Source organism: Camellia sinensis, chromosome 2 (assembly GCF_055761805.1).
Source record: "Camellia sinensis isolate YWXY chromosome 2, ASM5576180v1, whole genome shotgun sequence".
NCBI classification, from domain to species: domain Eukaryota; kingdom Viridiplantae; phylum Streptophyta; class Magnoliopsida; order Ericales; family Theaceae; genus Camellia; species Camellia sinensis.
This window is the reverse complement of record NC_138962.1, coordinates 37737904-37755633: the sequence shown is the minus strand read 5'-3', so window position 1 is coordinate 37755633 and position 17730 is coordinate 37737904. Positions and strand designations below refer to the sequence as shown.

Here is a 17730-nt window from a genome sequence, read left to right as displayed (position 1 = left end):
ATGCAGCAAGATGAAGAATAGAATTAACAGATGTGAAATACGAAATTTCTGAATGCAAAACATCAAATGAGGGTGGTCCTTTTTATAGATGTGAAGGTGGCTCTTGGTTTTGAATCAAACAGGTATGTAGCTCTTGGTTTTGAATTGACCTGTTGGGTTTTGAATTCAAACAGATTTGAATAAATTCAAACAGATAGTAAAACGGGAAGGGCCCTGTTTGGGTGTGCACTAATTCCAAAACAGTTTATTTCTGTTTGAAACCGGGAAGGGCCCTGTTTGGATGAACAAAAAATCCAAACCAATTTAATTTGAATTATAGATTTTATTTTAATAAAAAATAAAATAAAATTCAAATGTTTTTTGCCCAAAAAGATTAGAAGCCCAACCCAGCCCGCCTTTGGGTCCAATGGGTCTAGCCCATTTTGCCCATAACCTCTCCCTCTAAAACACTTGGGTACCCCTTGGGGCACACCCCAAGTATCTCACCCTAAGCCTTATAAACCCTTTCAAAACCTCCCACCAAAACAATGTGGGACAAGCCAATTTACAACCTTAAGAAATTTCCACCAAAACTCCATTTCCATGGAGCACACTTTGGCTTCAATTTCCCATTCACTCGGTAATGGTTTTGAGCAACCAAATATACCACGTGAATCACAACGCGGCATAGAACGCGTTACCACTTTGACCCGAGTAAATCGACACTCGGGGCCCACCTAAAAAATAGACCTAACTTAAGAAAAAATTCTGATTTTATTCAGAATTTTATAACCATTTCCAAGAATATTTACCGGGATACGATGGCGAACTTCCCTTTAAACTTGAAACTGGGTATGCTCTATTTTCAGCTTTTCCTTCTTTGAAACTGGTAATGTGATGTCCTTTAAATTCAAAACAACCGCTTGACCCAACAATAAAGTTTTCTGTTATTAGTGTCACGAAACAGTCTCTTTAAAAATAGAGATAGAATTGCGTGTATCTTGTCATTACTAAACTCTGCTTTAACAAGAGCTTAGCGCACCGACTCGGAACAAGCTAGATGATGTTAGTTGAAACATGTTTTTAGATTTTTGTTTCTTTTGTTTTGCAGATATATTAGAGTAAATGAGTCGTAATTGTTCTCCTATTTCATTGAGTCACAAAGGAACCCTCAAGAGGACCTGATTTTCCGTTGGCTCACAGGCGGCCCTGGCTGTTCTTTCTTACTTTGTTTAGGGGTTGTTTGGGGTGTCCTAAATAAGTGTACTTTTTATTTTTTTAGACTAAAAGGTTGATGAAAAAAATATGAATGTTTGGGTTAATTTTTTGTCTTTTTACGAAAAAATGTGTAATGAAAAATTGTATAAATAAGTGAATAGGAGAAGTAAGTGTAATAGGTTGTACGACATTTTTTTGCTGAGTAGAGTGTAGGAGATAAGGACTTGATTGCCTCCTTCACGGGCAACCTTTTGGACTGTGTTGTTCGGCCCGTGGGGCCCACCACGAGTCCCATTTTGATAATCTGAACCGTTTAATATGTTGAACTCGTCGAGTACTATATGCCTGTAAAAAATCACATTGATCGGATTAGTTTTTGTTCACCAGCTAACTATAACATCATCCTTTTTTTTTTATACAAAACTGATTTGATCAAATAGTTAGCAATATTCGATCAACGTGATTTTTTACAAACATATAGTACTCAACGAGTTCTACATATTGAAACGGTTCAAATTATCAAAATGTGACCCATGGTGGCCCCCACGGGCTGAACAACACAGTCTAAATGGTTGACGGCGAAAGAGGCAATCATTTCTAGACCAGTACAGCAGACCAATCACGTGGACAACCCATCACTACAGCAAAAAGTTGAGTTGTATTTTTTTATGTGTAAATTTAATTATTTTTTTGTATTTTTTTTTTGTGAATAGTGATAACTTTTTAGCTTTTTAAGTAACTTTTTGTCTTTTTCAAGACATACCAAACCAAGCCTTAGTACAATTATGGTACGGACACAGAAATCAAAACACAGAATGAATTATTATGCCAAAATTTGTTGATGAAAAATTCTAGGATATTCACAATCTTACGAGTTGATGTGGATCCTATCTAAGTGATGGTTGATCTTATCAAAACTTGTGAGTCTTGTGAATGTGTTAGTAAAATTATAAGTACCTCTAACATTGTTGTTTGTCGATGGGATTAAACCTGGTGAGATTGGACTGCCCTTGATGGTCTGAGTGCGGCACAATTTGAGTTTTGAATAATTTTTTTGGATTATTATGCTTATACCTTTCCAATTGGCTAACTAACTTTCACGGGACTTTCTCAAACTGTTGCTACTTTCCAATCTGTGCCCTTAGTGACACAAGATTATTAGGTTTTGCCTTTAATTAACTATTGATCAACAATATTTGTTACAAGATATGGTACATTAGTCACCTGATATTTTACAAACAGAATCTCCATTTAAAATGATGTGAGAATAACATTTTAGATTGTTTAAAAAATATATATTATGTCGTATAAAAAAAATTTCTGTAGTTTATTTTTATGTAGAAAAATCTTCTAATGAAAATAGTGATTTTACTAGTATTTTTTTAGGTGTTTTAATGGAAAAAGACTGACAAAATCGAATGATACTATTTCAGTGCTGTTGTTCCCTTTTTTATTTATAATATTAAAATAGGTTAGCTATTGCACATGGCTGTTTTCTTTTTTCTTTTTTTTTGGAACTAATTGCACATGGCTGTTTGGTGATCATTAATTTATGGAGAAATATCAAAATAATAGGAAGTAAAAAAATAATTCTAAATTTATAAAAGTATAATAATTTACATAAATTTAGTGTATAAATTACTTATATTTTCATGAGTTTGAAATCATGTTTCTCCTTACAACACCTTTCATATTCCCCCATCATTTATTCCCATTAAGGTGTTTGTATGGCATGATTTCATTCCTTTTTTTCATTCACAATTTGCACACAATTAATCAAACAATTTGATTGGATCGTATAATTGTGATTAATAGAATAGAAAAAACTATTACTTTTGAAAATTGTTGATGACAACTTTAAAAGTTGTTATTAGTCTTGATATATGTGTAAAAAGTATATTAAAATTATAGAAATGTTTAAAAAAATATATAAAAATATATATTAAGATTATAAATATTTTGATATATGTAATTATTAATGACAACCTTTAAAGCTATTGTTAGCATGACCCATAACTTTTTTAAGAATAGAGATCCTAATCCCAATTGGAGGTTCAATGATTTCACTTATAATAATTTAAAAACTCTCGAAATATTGATTTGTAATTATAGTTCAATTTTAAACATTAAATATTAATCTCAATTAAACAATCAATAACAAATCGACACAATGATTTAACATGAAAAAAATTATAATTAGAGCACCTCCAATTGTGATTAAAAAATCACGAGTTAAAACTATAAAACAATCTACTAAGAAGACAAAAATGAATTACACACGAGTACCGTCAATTAATTAACGAAAATTTAAGTCCAAATTGACCCAAATCCGATGTGCCTCTTCCACTACAGTCTTCACTTTGGAATTGCTTTGCCCAACGTTGAATCCACAACGCCGATGTCGAATCTATGACAATGAGCCATTCCAAAATCTACCAAAATTTCAAGCCCAAGTTCTCCGAAATCTACCAAAGTACATCTCTCTCTTTTGTGAATGAAGTAATAAAAACAAAACTCCTTGATGATGTCAATATGAAACTCGTATATCCATCGATCACTCTCAAATCATCAAAGAAACCAACATATAAACATTCTCCAATATAGCAAACCTTAGTAGCTCTCTTGTCTGAGAGTTTGAACAGATTAAACCCTAAAAATAGCAAACGGCGCACTTTATATCAAATAGAGTTGTGAAAATCGCTCGAGCCACCACTTTACTGCTCGAGCAATATGAGAAAAGGCGTTGCAAACATATAGGCCAACTATTCGAGCACAACATCGATTGCTAGAGTGGTAAAACTTGTCTCCTAGAAGTTTAAACGTAAGTAGAGATACTAGATAAACCACTTCACCGCTCGAGCACATAAATGATCGCTCGGATGGTTAAACAATTTTGGTTCATTGAAACAAAAGAGCGAATAAAATTACAACTAAAAGAAGTTTTCTCAAACAAGATTGTCAATTATAAAAATCTAACAGTAATGATAATAGTAGTGCTAGTAAGGGTTAGATTCATTTTTTTTATATATTAATTATTACTTCGTATAATTTTATTTCTTTGATTTTGAAATTGTACATTAAAGACCCCTCTCAGCCATCAAAAGTCGTATATTTGACAATGAAGAGTTCTAAATGTGGGGGATTAAAATTAAAGGATAATACCTGTTGGCTTTTTGGCTTTCGAAGGTTATTTTTGTAATTATGAGCGTGCCAGCAAGGATCAATCAGTCCTTACAGAATTGTAATTGCCAACCAATTATTCAGACGACTGTGTTATGGTTCTTTCAGCCTCAATGAAGAGGACTTTTACTGGTGGCTTACTGGTAGCTTGATTTAAGAGAATTTAAGCATAAGAATAGTTAAATAAATTGAAGCATTTCATTAGTATGAAAAACTTACAATGATCTCAGCCTCGTAGAGATTTACAGCGACAATATACTCGAAAACTACTCCTACAAATGAAGTGCAGTGCAGGGATTTAAAGTACAGAAATGTAAAGAACAGGGAATAAAACTAGAATATGTAAAGTAAGACTGGTTTTCTTTAGATTTTTCGCCTCTTTCTCTGAAGTCCTTCCTGCTATTTATACTCTTCAAAGATAACCATCGAACTGCACTTCAAACCGTCGAACTGCTCCTCCGTGATCGCTGATCATGCTACCTTATAAGTAGTTCCACTACGCCTTCACTTGCAGTTAGGCTTCCCTCCTATATTTGAATTTGAATGTGAGTAACCGTTGAAGCCACGTCACCTTGCATCTCTTTGTCGATCCGCTGCTACTCAGACCTTATAACAACCAATATTAACTGCCACGTGTATGATCAGGATCGAAGACTTGACTGGTCTCCCCATATTACCCTTACTTTGGCACGCGTCGAATTATCACTGGCTTGCACAAAATATGTAGCCAACATTACCCCCAGCACTAATATGCCCAAGACTTGGTGATATTAGTGGATCAGGGTCCTTTTCCCACGTCTTAAAACGTGCATGGGTTTTGCATCTTCCCAGAAATGCAACTGTCACTCACCATCTGTATTAATACTCTCGTTTAATCCTTTAAGCACTTCCACTGTCTTAGCATTCGAACAGACTGATACATTTCATGGCCGAATTAATTTTTTCCTCCAGCGATCGAGCACACAAAGAGTCATATGTCGATGTTGTTCCTTATCGAAAGAACGTCCATGCATTTATTAGCCACCTTTACCCATCTTTCTATATTTAGGTCATGGATGCCTTTGCAAATAACCAACCTCTAGATTACGAACATATTGCTCTTAATCCTTCGATTCAGAAAGTTGCAGATATAGACATAAGAAGTTCTTCCTCTAACTCACCCTTACAGTTCGAACAAACTGCTCTTAAACCTTTGATTCGGAAAGTTGCAAATATGGACTTGAGAAACTCTTCTTCACAAATCTCTGTATGGGATAAAGCTACAACTTCTTCCTCTTCCGGGGGTTCTGACTGGATAAGCTGGTCGACACCTGAGACCTATGATTTGAAGGAGCGAATCAACCATCATTTTGTTGAGTTCACTGACCCTTTAGAGTTTCCTTCCTATGCTCGAAGTTCAGTGGTCTATCCCTATGTGCCCATTGACCATCGACGTAGTCTGGAGGAGAATCTTCTTGTAGCATGGTATACATCCTCCATGCCTACAAAGATAGTGCACGCTGCCCGCCGCCCAAAAGAAGCACAAGGGTACAACCCATCATTCTTAGCTCAGAGGGCAAAGATTTGTTCTTCTGACTGGCTTGATTATATTAATGCCTTTGTTCCTTCTGCTCCCGTGTCATCTCCGAAAATAGAAGCGCCTGCACCTTCTTCTTCGTCTCCCGAAATTGAAGTATTCATACCTTCTTCCCCACCAACTCTTTGCTGGACAGAGAGACTGAAGCTTGCCCTATCCATGGAAAACGTATTCCCACCTTATAAACCTCTACCTTCTCCTACTCCAGCTGAGCGGAAACAAGCTCAACTTCTGCTTGCAGCTTTCTCTCACTTGCCTTTTAATGTTCTTGAGGACAAAGTCCCTCTCAAGAACCTTCGATGGGCTTGTGATATTCTGACTAGGGGCTATGTCCTTAATCCCCTTGCTCAGGCAGAACTTCATATGTTTTTGGACCAACTTCCATTGCTCCTTCACTGGCATCGAAATTCCGTGGCTACTACACAATCTTTAGACCAACTTTCGTCTCTTCGAATTCATGCTCAGTACAAAGCAGAGAACTTCATTGAAGAATTCGGTGATTTCAAGAATAAAGATTCTGCATATTAGGATGACTTAGACATTGACGAATTGGAACAAGGATTAAGAGAGGTGGCTTTCGAAATAAAGGCTGAAGAGCTCTACTACGAAGTGAGAGCACATCAACTTATGCAGCCAATGCTAGAAGACTTGGAAGATAGAATAAGGAAAGAACAAAAGTTTATTGATCATTGTTGGACTAAATTTCATGATCTTGTTATTTATTCCATTCCTTATTTTTATGAGCTCGAGTTCATACCGAGATAGGGTCATCTGATGTAATCGCTTTGGTTTTAATATGAACAAAATTCTTCTTCATTTGGCATTGTCTGACCCTGCTTTCACTTGTGTTTTAAAAGTCAATTCAGAGCTTCGAATTTTGAACAATTTCATCATTTGCATCTGGACTTAATTGTTTTAAATGAAACACTAAAAGAGCCAATTATGAACCTTTCCAATTTGTGGAATAAAGTTGACAGTTTTGGCTGATTTTCAATTAGAAATAGTGCTTCGAATCTAGCAATCTTATACTTAAAGTCTGTTTTGACCATAGTCAACATCTAGTCATTGTCATTATTGCTTTTGATGTTTCAAACACCAAATCCCATTCTTAAAGAATCTCAAGTTTTGCCTCAAAGGACATTACCTTTGTTAAAAACCTAAAAACAGGTCTTTAAACTCTTTGAAGTGAAATAAACACTCGAGTATTCTTATATTTTGGGTATGAAAACCTGCTTCGAAGCCGGCTTCTCTGTTTCGAAGCCGTTTTTTTTTTTTTTTTTAATTTAAAACCACGCCATCAATGTACAACTTGGCTTCTGCGAAATCTACACAGGCTATGAAAGGTTGAGGATCTGCATTAATTTTCTCCGTCTCCCCATTGCCTAGAGCTATTATCATTTTCTGATGCAAAGAGGAAGGCACACATTTATTAGTGTGGATCCAATCTCTACCAAGTAAAGCATTGTACTTCGCATTGCTGTCGATGACGAAAAACGCTGTCATGCAGTCCTTGGTTCCCACACTCAGGTTAATGGGTAGAATTCCCTGGGCCATCTGTTTGTCTCTAGCAAAACCAGCAGTGGTTGTACTGGTTGGGATCAACCTGGGATTCTTTTTCCCTAATTTTTTCAAGGAGGATTTCGGTAGTATGTTCACCACTGCCCCATTATCCACTAAGACTCGGTTTAACTGTATCCCATCGAAGAAGGCCTTAATGTACAAAGGCTTAACGTGCTGTGTCATAGAATTCAAGGGATACTCAAATGGATATGAGAGGTTAATACTTATCACTTCTTCACTCTCGTACTCAGCTTCCATTGGGGTAACCATTCCGAAATTATCTTGTATCATACTCGCTTGTGAATCTTCACTAGAGATTGGAATTGGATCAACTTCTTGCCCCTCTTGATTCTCATCTCTAGCTTGGAATTCTTGCGGTAGTATGTGTACCATGTTTACTGATACTGGGGAAAACGAGCCAAACTGGATGGCTGGCTGTACCTGTTTCCCCTCTTGGCCACCTTGGTCAATTACCTCAGAAACATCCTGCATGCTGCATTCTGGTATTTCATTGTTAACAGGTTCCTTCGAATGATTTTCCTCAGCTGGTTTTCCAACCAAAAATGTTTGCTTGGCCATGAAAGCTTCGAACATTTCTTCTTCCACCATTTCTTTCTTTTGGATCATGCCAATTTCTTCTTCTGTCTCACTACCACTCTCCATCAAAGCTTTCTCCAACCCTGCTAGGCTATCCTTCTCTCTGACTTTTAGTTCAAAATGAACCTTGGCCAACTGTTCTCTGCTGCAACCCACCTCGTTTTGTAGAACTGGCTTTGGAGTATGGTCTGACTTTCGATTCTTCTTTTCTCCAGTTTGGATCAATGAAGAACTCTCTCCACTTTCTTTCGGGTCTTGCTGGTATTGGGTGTACCTACGCTGAATTTTCCTCCTTTATGATCTGGAAATAACGGGAACCATATCTGGTTCCTTCGTTCTTGGGTGTTTCAGCAATACCCAGTTGTTGGGGGCTACCAAAGGAGGCTTAACCATCCTACCTTGATTTCCAACATTCCTTTGGGTAGGCATTTCCCTGGGTTTGTTTTGCATCACAAACCAATCTGGGACCCCAGGTACCCACGAACTTACCAGACGTTGAACTGCCCTTTTCTTCCTTTGAGGTCACCTTCGAGGCTGGCTGTGAAGACAATTGTTTGGCCCTATCTCCAAGCTTTGAACCTGATTCAGGCTTTCGATGATGGTGATCATTTTCTGTCCTTCGTGAAGCTAGTCCAGGGGGCCAATTTCTGGCTTTGATCCTAAAATCTGAACTCTTCTCCAATCTTCTTTCAGAATGACTACTCTCCATTCTATAATAGTTAGGTGACCTGGTCTCATATAAGGGCCCCTTGCCTTTAGCATGCATTCTATCAACTGCAGGCTCAACTACCAATGGTTGCCGCCTAACATTAGCCGGATACGGCCTTTTATTATAAGCATTGGTTGGTTTGGAACGCCTCTGCACATCCCTGTAATATTACTTCCCATCAACTAGAAGGCCTTTCAACCACTTATAACTCAGTCTGCACCTGGGACACATCCTTTGCATTACGGCTGCCTCTAAGGAGTCATCATCCAGTGCTTCTTCATCAGAGTCTTCCCTCTGACGTGAGAAATCTCATCCAATAGCTGGTAGATTTCTAGTGTCTTTTTTTATTGTTGTCTGGTTGGCCACATGCATCTGTACATTGACTTCTTCCAATTCTTTCAAAGACAGGTTCTGAAAGTCTGACATAATGACATTGGCTGCCACCTCTCCAATTTCTGGAAATGGATTGCTATCGATCCCTATGGCTTTTTCAGCTTTGGCTGGAAATTTCAAACTCCCTTTTCGAATTTGTTCTTGGATCCTGTTTCGAAAAACAACACAGTTTTTAGTCGAGTAAGACCAAGAATTATTCCATTTACAATATACTTTTCCTTTAAGTTCATCAAGAGATGGAATTTTAACCCCTTTTGGTAACTTAAGGAAGTTGGCCGCAAGCAAATGATCAAAAATATCATCTGCCTTAGTTAAATCGAAAGAATACTTCCTGTGGAGATCTTTCTTTTTAAACTGCTGGTCAATTGTCGTATCTTTATGAATTAATGCTTCACAGATCATAGGTTCTTTTCCCACAATCTCTGCTGCATCAATCTCATAATTAGGATCTTTGTAGTATGTCCTATATGATGCATTATTTCGATCTTGTTCTTCTTCTAGTAATGCTTCATATCTAGATACTTTGTAAGTCAGTTCCACTAAATCCCTGAACTCTGTTGAATCAAACTTCTTTCGAATCCTGAACTCTAAGCCATTTTGGGCCAATTTTACGAATTCTGGTTCTGGCAAGATTACTCTACATTTATTTCGAGCCCTCTTGAATCTGGAAATAAACTGAGTAGCCTTCTCTTCAGGCCTTTGACTCAATCTTACCAAGTCTGCCATGGAAACTTCTGGTTCTGATTGGAAGAATTGGGCATGAAATGCATCTTCTATTTGCTGCCAAGTCTGGATGGAGCCAGGTGGAAGGTTAATGTACCATACAAATGCTCCCCCAGTTAGAGAATTTGGGAATAGTCTCAACTTCATATAGTCATGATTGGTAAATTCACCACATTGAGCAGCAAACCTAGCAATATGCTCTACTGTTGATTGGTTTTCGTTCCCATGAAAAAGGACAAAATCTGGTATCCTGAAACCTCTTGGATATTCATGTACCCTGTCGACCCATTCTGGGTATGGTTTTCTGTACACAAGAGTTTGGACCCCCCGAGCCAATTGTCCACACAACTCCCTAACTATATCGGTAATTTGATCCCTATGGACCATATTTTGTGCCTGCTGAACCACTACCGGGAGAACAAACACAGGATTTGGTGGACAAACTTGTGCGTGTGGTCCTCTTGGTCCATAGGGTGGTACATTTGGGACTGGCTGTCCCTGTGGTACAGGTTGCTGTTGGGGGTGTAGGTAACCTCTTTGAGCCTGTCCTGCGAAGGGACCCACGAAAAGTCCTGGAACAGGTATTGTATCCCTTCCATTTGTAGGAAAACCTTCCAACCTCCCGTGTATAAATTCGAATAAGGGATTATTGTACCCCCTAGTGCCAGGTATGGCTTCGAATGTGGGGTTTGGAACCATTCTTATGCCATTTTCTTATACTGGGCCAGATCCACCAATTTGCATGGCTTCACTGTTGAACATTGAGGCATTCTGGCCTGCTACAAGCCTCGAAATGGGTTCGTACCAAGACTGAGGTGGTAATCTTTCATGAATCTGATTACTGGTTTGACCATTAGAATGTCCATTAACTTGCATAGGCTGTTTATCTCTGGCCAATCTTTGCTGAGGGACATTTACTTCCCCATGTGTCTTACATTTATTGGTTGGTGGTTATTCATTCTATCCAAAAAGGATACTGCCCACCTTTCCATTGTGTTTATTAATTGCTGTCCCATGGCATCTACTAAACCACCCCACGGATTAACTGGCTGAATAGATGGGACATTGGATGGTCCAATTCCTTGGTCCCGTCCACTATTACGAACAAATGGCATTTGCTCTGAAGTACTGGTCTGTTCGACCATGGGTTCCGATAAGATAGGAGTCTCCACAGGATGTGTTATCACATTATCCTCTGGATTAGGTATCTCCACTTCTCCTTCCACGCCTTCTTCCAAACGTTCATTTTCTCCTTGTCTCCTACGTCTAGCCATTTTAAATGGTCCCACTGGGCGTGCCAAAAATATATGTTGGCTTTTTGACTTTCGAAGGTTATTTTTGTAATTATGAGCGTACCAGCAAGGATCAATCAGTCCTTACAGAATTGTAATTGCCAACCAATTATTCAGACGACTGTGTTATGGTTCTTTCAGCCTCAATGAAGAGGACTTTTACTGGTGGCTTACTGGTAGCTTGATTTAAGAGAATTTAAGCATAAGAATAGTTAAATAAATTGAAGCATTTCATTAGTATGAAAAACTTACAATGATCTCAGCCTCGTAGAGATTTACAGCGGCAATATACTCGAAAACTACTCCTACAAATGAAGTGCAGTGCAGGGATTTAAAGTACAGAAATGTAAAGAACAGGGAATAAAACTAGAATATGTAAAGTAAGACTGGTTTTCTTTAGATTTTTTGCCTCTTTCTCTGAAGGCCTTCCTGCTATTTATACTCTTCAAAGATAACCATCGAACTGCACTTCAAACCGTCGAACTGCTCCTCCGTGATCGCTGATCATGCTACCTTATAAGTAGTTCCACTACGCCTTCCCTTGCAGTTAGGCTTCCCTCCTATATTTGAATTTGAATGTGAGTAACTGTTGAAGCCACGTCACCTTGCATCTCTTTGTCGATCCGCTGCTACTCAGACCTTATAACAACCAATATTAACTGCCACGTGTATGATCAGGATCGAAGACTTGACTGGTCTCCCCATGTTACCCTTACTTTGTCACGCGTCGAATTGTCACTGGCTTGCACAAAATATGTAGCCAACAATACCCTATTCGACAATAGTTGAAATAAAGTAAAATATAATTGACTTTAACAATAATAATAAGTCAACAATCTTATTCTTGTTTATTTATTTAATTTTTATTGCATGGCTTCTTTTGTTTCCATATAGGTCCACTGGAGTTCGTAATTCAAAATTACACCGGGGGTCTACCAAAATTGAGATATTATCCATACGCATGGACAAAGGTGAAATAATAATAATACTTAATCTTGGTGTGTATTTTTATTTTCTCTTATTTTAAATTATTATTAAAATAATGGTGAAAATTTTAATTTCAAGAGTGCTAGTATTATATTTCTTGATGCACTTGTGGGGACCGGGTTCTCCTATTCAAGAACTGCAGATGGTTGGCCAACTTCAGACTCCAAATCAGCAGAACAGTCTTACCAATTCCTTAAAAAGGTTAGAAACTACAAAAATTGTTATGATAGACACATCGGATAAATCATATGATATTACATAACAATATCACTAAATCAAATTTTTTATATTTCGATAGTGATAAGAAGACTATCTGGTTAAGTTTGAAAGAGCCGAGATGTCTTACTTAATTTCAATCATAATTTTTTATTAACAAATTGGATCCCATATGATTTTGTCTCGATTGGACTCTATATTTGTTACTCGTGCACATACACTTTCAACCTCTTTATTGGAAGCTAAGGGTAACAATTAGTTCAAATTTAAAGATAATATTTTAGGGATTACATTTTTTTTTGTGTCTTGAGCAAACCTGATTTCTATATGTATCATGGTTTTAATTTTAATTATTTTTCAAAATTTTGCTCCTAATTTGCTTTTATTTTTGTTGTGAAATATGATTGCAGTGGTTTGATGAACACCCTCAATATCTAGCAGTTCAACTATTTGTTGGTGGTAATTCTTATTCAGGCATTACTGTCCCATTGGTCACTAAAAAGATTGTAGATGGTGACTTCTTACTCTCTTCACAACTAAATCTTTAATTTGCACACAATAGTCTCTTCATTGATACACATCTCCTCCATAAATTCCAACCCTTTAAGCTTACTTTTTGTTTTGTGGGTTTGCAGGTAATAAAGATGGAGTCAAGCCATTTATGAACCTCAAGGTACATGTTTCAATATAAAAGGAACTTGGATACTTCTAGTTAGTCTCTTAAAATTCTTTTAATTCATTGGTCGTTAAGCCTTTAAATGGTATAAATCAATTTTCTTTGAACAGTAATGTTACAAATCAAAAGAAAAAAAAAATCACAGAAAAGAATGCAGTTGTATGCGGGTCCCACCCAAATTGATGAAAAAATTATGGGTTTTTAGTATTAATGCTTCTTTGAATTTGAAGGAAGCCTATCAATAGTCCACCAATCAATGCCTATCATGTGCTTGTTAAAAAGCCTATGTGAAGTAGATGGCATGTTGGGTCATCCTTTTTGTTTTAGTGGACTCATGATGTTATGTAAGGATTAATTGTTGGGTGTTTGTGGGTTTTGAGGTTCTTATGATTGGTAGGGCACATATCAATCTTGTTGGGATGTGCCTTTTATGCAATTTTCTATTTTTTCTTTTTTTTTTTTGTTTTGGGGTATAGATAATGGTGTGCTGTCTTTTCTTTAGATAAAAATTGGTTGTTTTGGCTGATCCAAAAGGCTTCTTTGTGTTTGAAATGGTGTCAGGGGTACTTACTTGGAGCCTACGAAAAGATTCGGTTATTGATGAGAATTCGAAAGTAGTTTTCGCTCATAGGATGGCACTTATATCGGATGAGGTTTATGAGGTGATTTGAACACTTCCGCTGTAAAATCACCGAATATATTTACATTTCATTCTGATACCTGATGTGATTTCCATGAGGTGATTTGAACTATTCCACTGTAAAAATCACCTAATATACTTACACTTCATTTTGTTATCTGATGTAAAAATCACCTAACTTCAGATATCAGACAATTTAGAGGCATTTATTTATGTGCAGACTAAGCATATGTAGTTCCTTAAATGTTACTTTGCATACAAAGTACAAACTATTGTCATCTTCATCATTTTTTTTGAAAACATCTTCATCATCTTCATCATTGAAAGTCAAATTTTAGCCCACAAAAAGCTGATTTTTCTAATTGTAATGGTTTAATGCTCAGCATATGTAGTTCTTTAAATGTTACTTTGCATACAAAGTACAAACTATTGTCATCTTCATCATTTTTTATTTTTTTTTTTAAAACATCATTATTGAAAGTCCAATTTTAGCCCACAAAAAACGGATTTTTCTAATTGTAATGGTTTAATGCTCTTTCCAGAATGCCAAAAGGGGTTGCAATGAGAATTACATGAATGTAGACCCAGCAAACACAGCATGTATGGTTGCGCTTGGCAATATCAAAACGGTTAGATGGATCATTACTTGTTTTTAATTTTAGTTCAAACATAGTCTTCTTCAAATTCTTTGGGCTTGAAGGTTGAATGAAATCTTGACTTTGCAGTGCATTAAAGATCTGTTTCGCAATGATATTTTGGAACCGAAATGTGTTTTTGCAAGTCCTGACCCTGGAGAAGAACCTGCAGCACGAAGGTCTCTTGAAGAAGGTCCTTCAGATTTCCTTCTCTCACCTCCAATGATCCCGGATCTTTGGCGCCGAGTAATCTCTCTCTCTCTCTCTGAACTTTTTTTTTTGTGTTCTCATTTTTCATATTTTCAGAAACTAAGCAATAAAAAGTTCAAAAATACCCACCGTCTTCAATTTTGTGTGAAAACAATTTTAAAAGTAGTAGACAACTTTTTTGGTGTTACATAAAAAGTGGGTTATTTTCAGAATATTATTATTAACTTTTCTTTCTTTTTTTTTTTTTGGAAATAGTTCACAAAACAAGATTCACTCTCTTTGAATACACATTGCACTAGAAATGTAGAGAGCTGGAAAGTTGAATTATTTTACTTCTTTTACAAAATTTTAATTATGCACTCTCCTACATCTGGTCAAATGATGATACTGTTCAAGAAGCTTTACATGTTCGAAAGGTATATTGAACAAGATTCACTCTCTTTGAATACACATCTGGTCAAATATTGAACAAGCTTTACAAAATTTCTTTCTTTTTTTTTTTTTTTTTGGAAATAGTTCACAAAACATGATTCACTCTCTTTGAATACACATTGCACTAGAAATGTAGAGAGCTGGAAAGTTGAATTATTTTACTTCTTTTACAAAATTTTAATTATGCACTCTCCTACATCTGGTCAAATGATGATACTATTCAAGAAGCTTTACATGTTCGAAAGGTATATTGAACAATCACAGCCTTAATTATATATACTTTATATGATCCCATTGAATGACAAATAGCGTATCAATGATGGTGCACAATTAGGGATCTGTATTGAATTGGGAGAGATGCAACAAGGGCTTATCATACACAAAAGACATCTTGACTGTTGTTCCTGTTCATGAAGAACTCAAAGAATTAGGCTTAGAAGTAGGGGTGTGCATAATACCGCCGAAACCGCTAAAACCGCCAAAACCGCACCGAACCGCACCGCCAAGGCAAATTCGTTATTATTTGTCAATCGAACCGTCGGTTTTTGGTAAGAAAAATGGCAAATTCTAGTGACACTTTTATCAATCCGCCGGTTTCTATTTTTCTTCCAAACCGCACCGACCCGCTCCGCTATTAAATCATGTTTTATAGGATTCTAAAAATTCTTTTTTACTTAAGTTTGCTTGTTGTTCTATACCTTAGAATATAGTATTACATTACTACTCGAGGGAAATTTTATGTATTGTATTTGATCATTGTAGCTTCCACAGATGCTTGTAATGAACTGATGGTATAGTCGTTGATATTATCATGTTGTTGCTACACTTGCTGCATCAGAAGAAAGCTTCACAAGATGCTTAACATTACGATATCTCTCGTCTTTTTTTTACTCTTTGATTTAAGTTTTGTAATTTGAATTATATTTTTTATAAACCGCCAATCCACCCGAACCACCAAGGCAAATCTGCCATTATTTGCCAACCGAACCGCCGGTTTTCGATAAGAAAAATGGCAAATTCTAGTGACACTTTTATCAATCCGCCACCCGTCATACGGTTTCTATTTTTCTATCAAACCGCACCGACCCGCACCGCGCACACCCCTACTTAGAAGTGCTGGTAGAGAAAAGCTTTCTTAACTTCCCATGATCTTGGCTATATTTTGGTATTTTGGATTTGTATGAGACAATCAAATGATCAAAGATACAACTTATGATAGAACTCATGATGAAAACCAAGGATGTAATATGCTAAACCTGTATTGTTTGCTAGATTAGGCAGGACCTAAAAGCATATATATTAATGGAAAATGGAATGCAAAGAGAAATTTTATACAAAACCCCTCCAGAATGATGAGTCACAATAGTTTGTGTTTTGATTTTAAATGAAAGTATCAGAAGTGGTGATCATTTTGGCATGAAAATTTATGTACAGAATTTTTATTTGTATATAATTACTCTTTTTGACCTTATGAGCCAAAGTGGGTTTTGATTTGAAATGAAAAGATTAAAATCATTGTGTATAACAATTCGGTACAAGTAACGTTACTTTGAATGATTCAATATTCACCTTACTAACTTCTTATGTATACAAGGAAGAAAGCAAATTGAATTTTTCAGCCTCATAACAACTCTTATGAATCAGACAGGCAAAACTGAAGGTTGTTTCTGATCTACTAGGGTGCATCTTGAATTAAAACAATGCAAGCTGCCTCATACTTTGCTAGCTAGGCAATAATTAATGTGATGAACTTAAGTGAATTTAGTTATGTTTGAGCCAAAAGTATTCGATCTTTGCTCGCTAAAATATTTATTCTCTTTTCTCCACAGTGGTGACCGTGACATGGTTGTTCCATTTGTGGGTACTGTGAAATGGAAAAAGTCTTTGAATTTGACAGTTGTCAATGATTGGAGGCCATGGTTTGTCGACGGTCAAGTTGCAGGGTAAGTTTTTTTTTTTTTTTTTTACTTTCAAGTTTCTTATGATCTTATAAGGTTTTTAAATAAACTTTTTGATGAATGCAGATACACAGTAAACAATTTTGAGTATGGGTATCGTTTGACATATGCAACTGTAAAAGTAAGAAAAAAAAAAGTCTCTCGATTACTTTTTTCACTGTGATGTACAAATTAAAAATTAAAGAAAAATTATATGCAAAATTTATTTTTTTTGCTATTTACAGGGTTCAGGTCACACAGCGCTAGAGTACTATCGCAGGCAGGGCTGCAAACGAATCGAGCCGAGCCGAGCCGAGCTTTGCTGAGCTCGAGCTGGGCTCGTTTACTTATCGAGCTCGTTTGTTGAGCTCGAGCTCGACTCGATAAGGAACTAAGCTCGAGCTCAGCTCGGCTCGACTCGGCTCGGCTCGTTAATTTTAATGAAACTCGAGCTTGGCTTGGCTCGATAATTTTTTTTAATATCATTTATATTATTTAATATATAAAAAATATATTTATATTATTATTTATATATATATATATATATTTATATTTTTTAATATATAAATAATATATTTATTATATAATTTAAATAAAGAAAAACGAGCCGAGTTTAACGAGCCGAGCTTATGCGAGCTCGAGCTCGGCTTGTTTACTAAACGAGCCTAATATTCGAGCTCGGGCTCCGAGCCGAGCTGAGCTTGTTCATGAACAGCTCGATTCATTTGCAGCCCTAATCGCAGGGAATGCTATTACATATTTGACAAATG

At 36.5% G+C, this 17730-nt stretch overlaps 1 protein-coding gene across 1 annotated transcript; it reads left to right on the top strand.

Annotated features, from left to right (window-relative positions):
- Positions 1–5428: 5428 nt before the first annotated feature.
- Positions 5429–15968, top strand: LOC114281094 (serine carboxypeptidase-like 18). The gene is given in 9 exon segments (XM_082908348.1): positions 5429–5728; positions 12269–12415; positions 12841–12943; positions 13066–13103; positions 13668–13683; positions 13686–13768; positions 14289–14375; positions 14472–14627; positions 15358–15968. Coding segments are annotated over 9 exon segments (1167 nt in total). The 3' UTR covers positions 15595–15968.
- The last annotated feature ends 1762 nt before the right edge of the window (positions 15969–17730 follow it).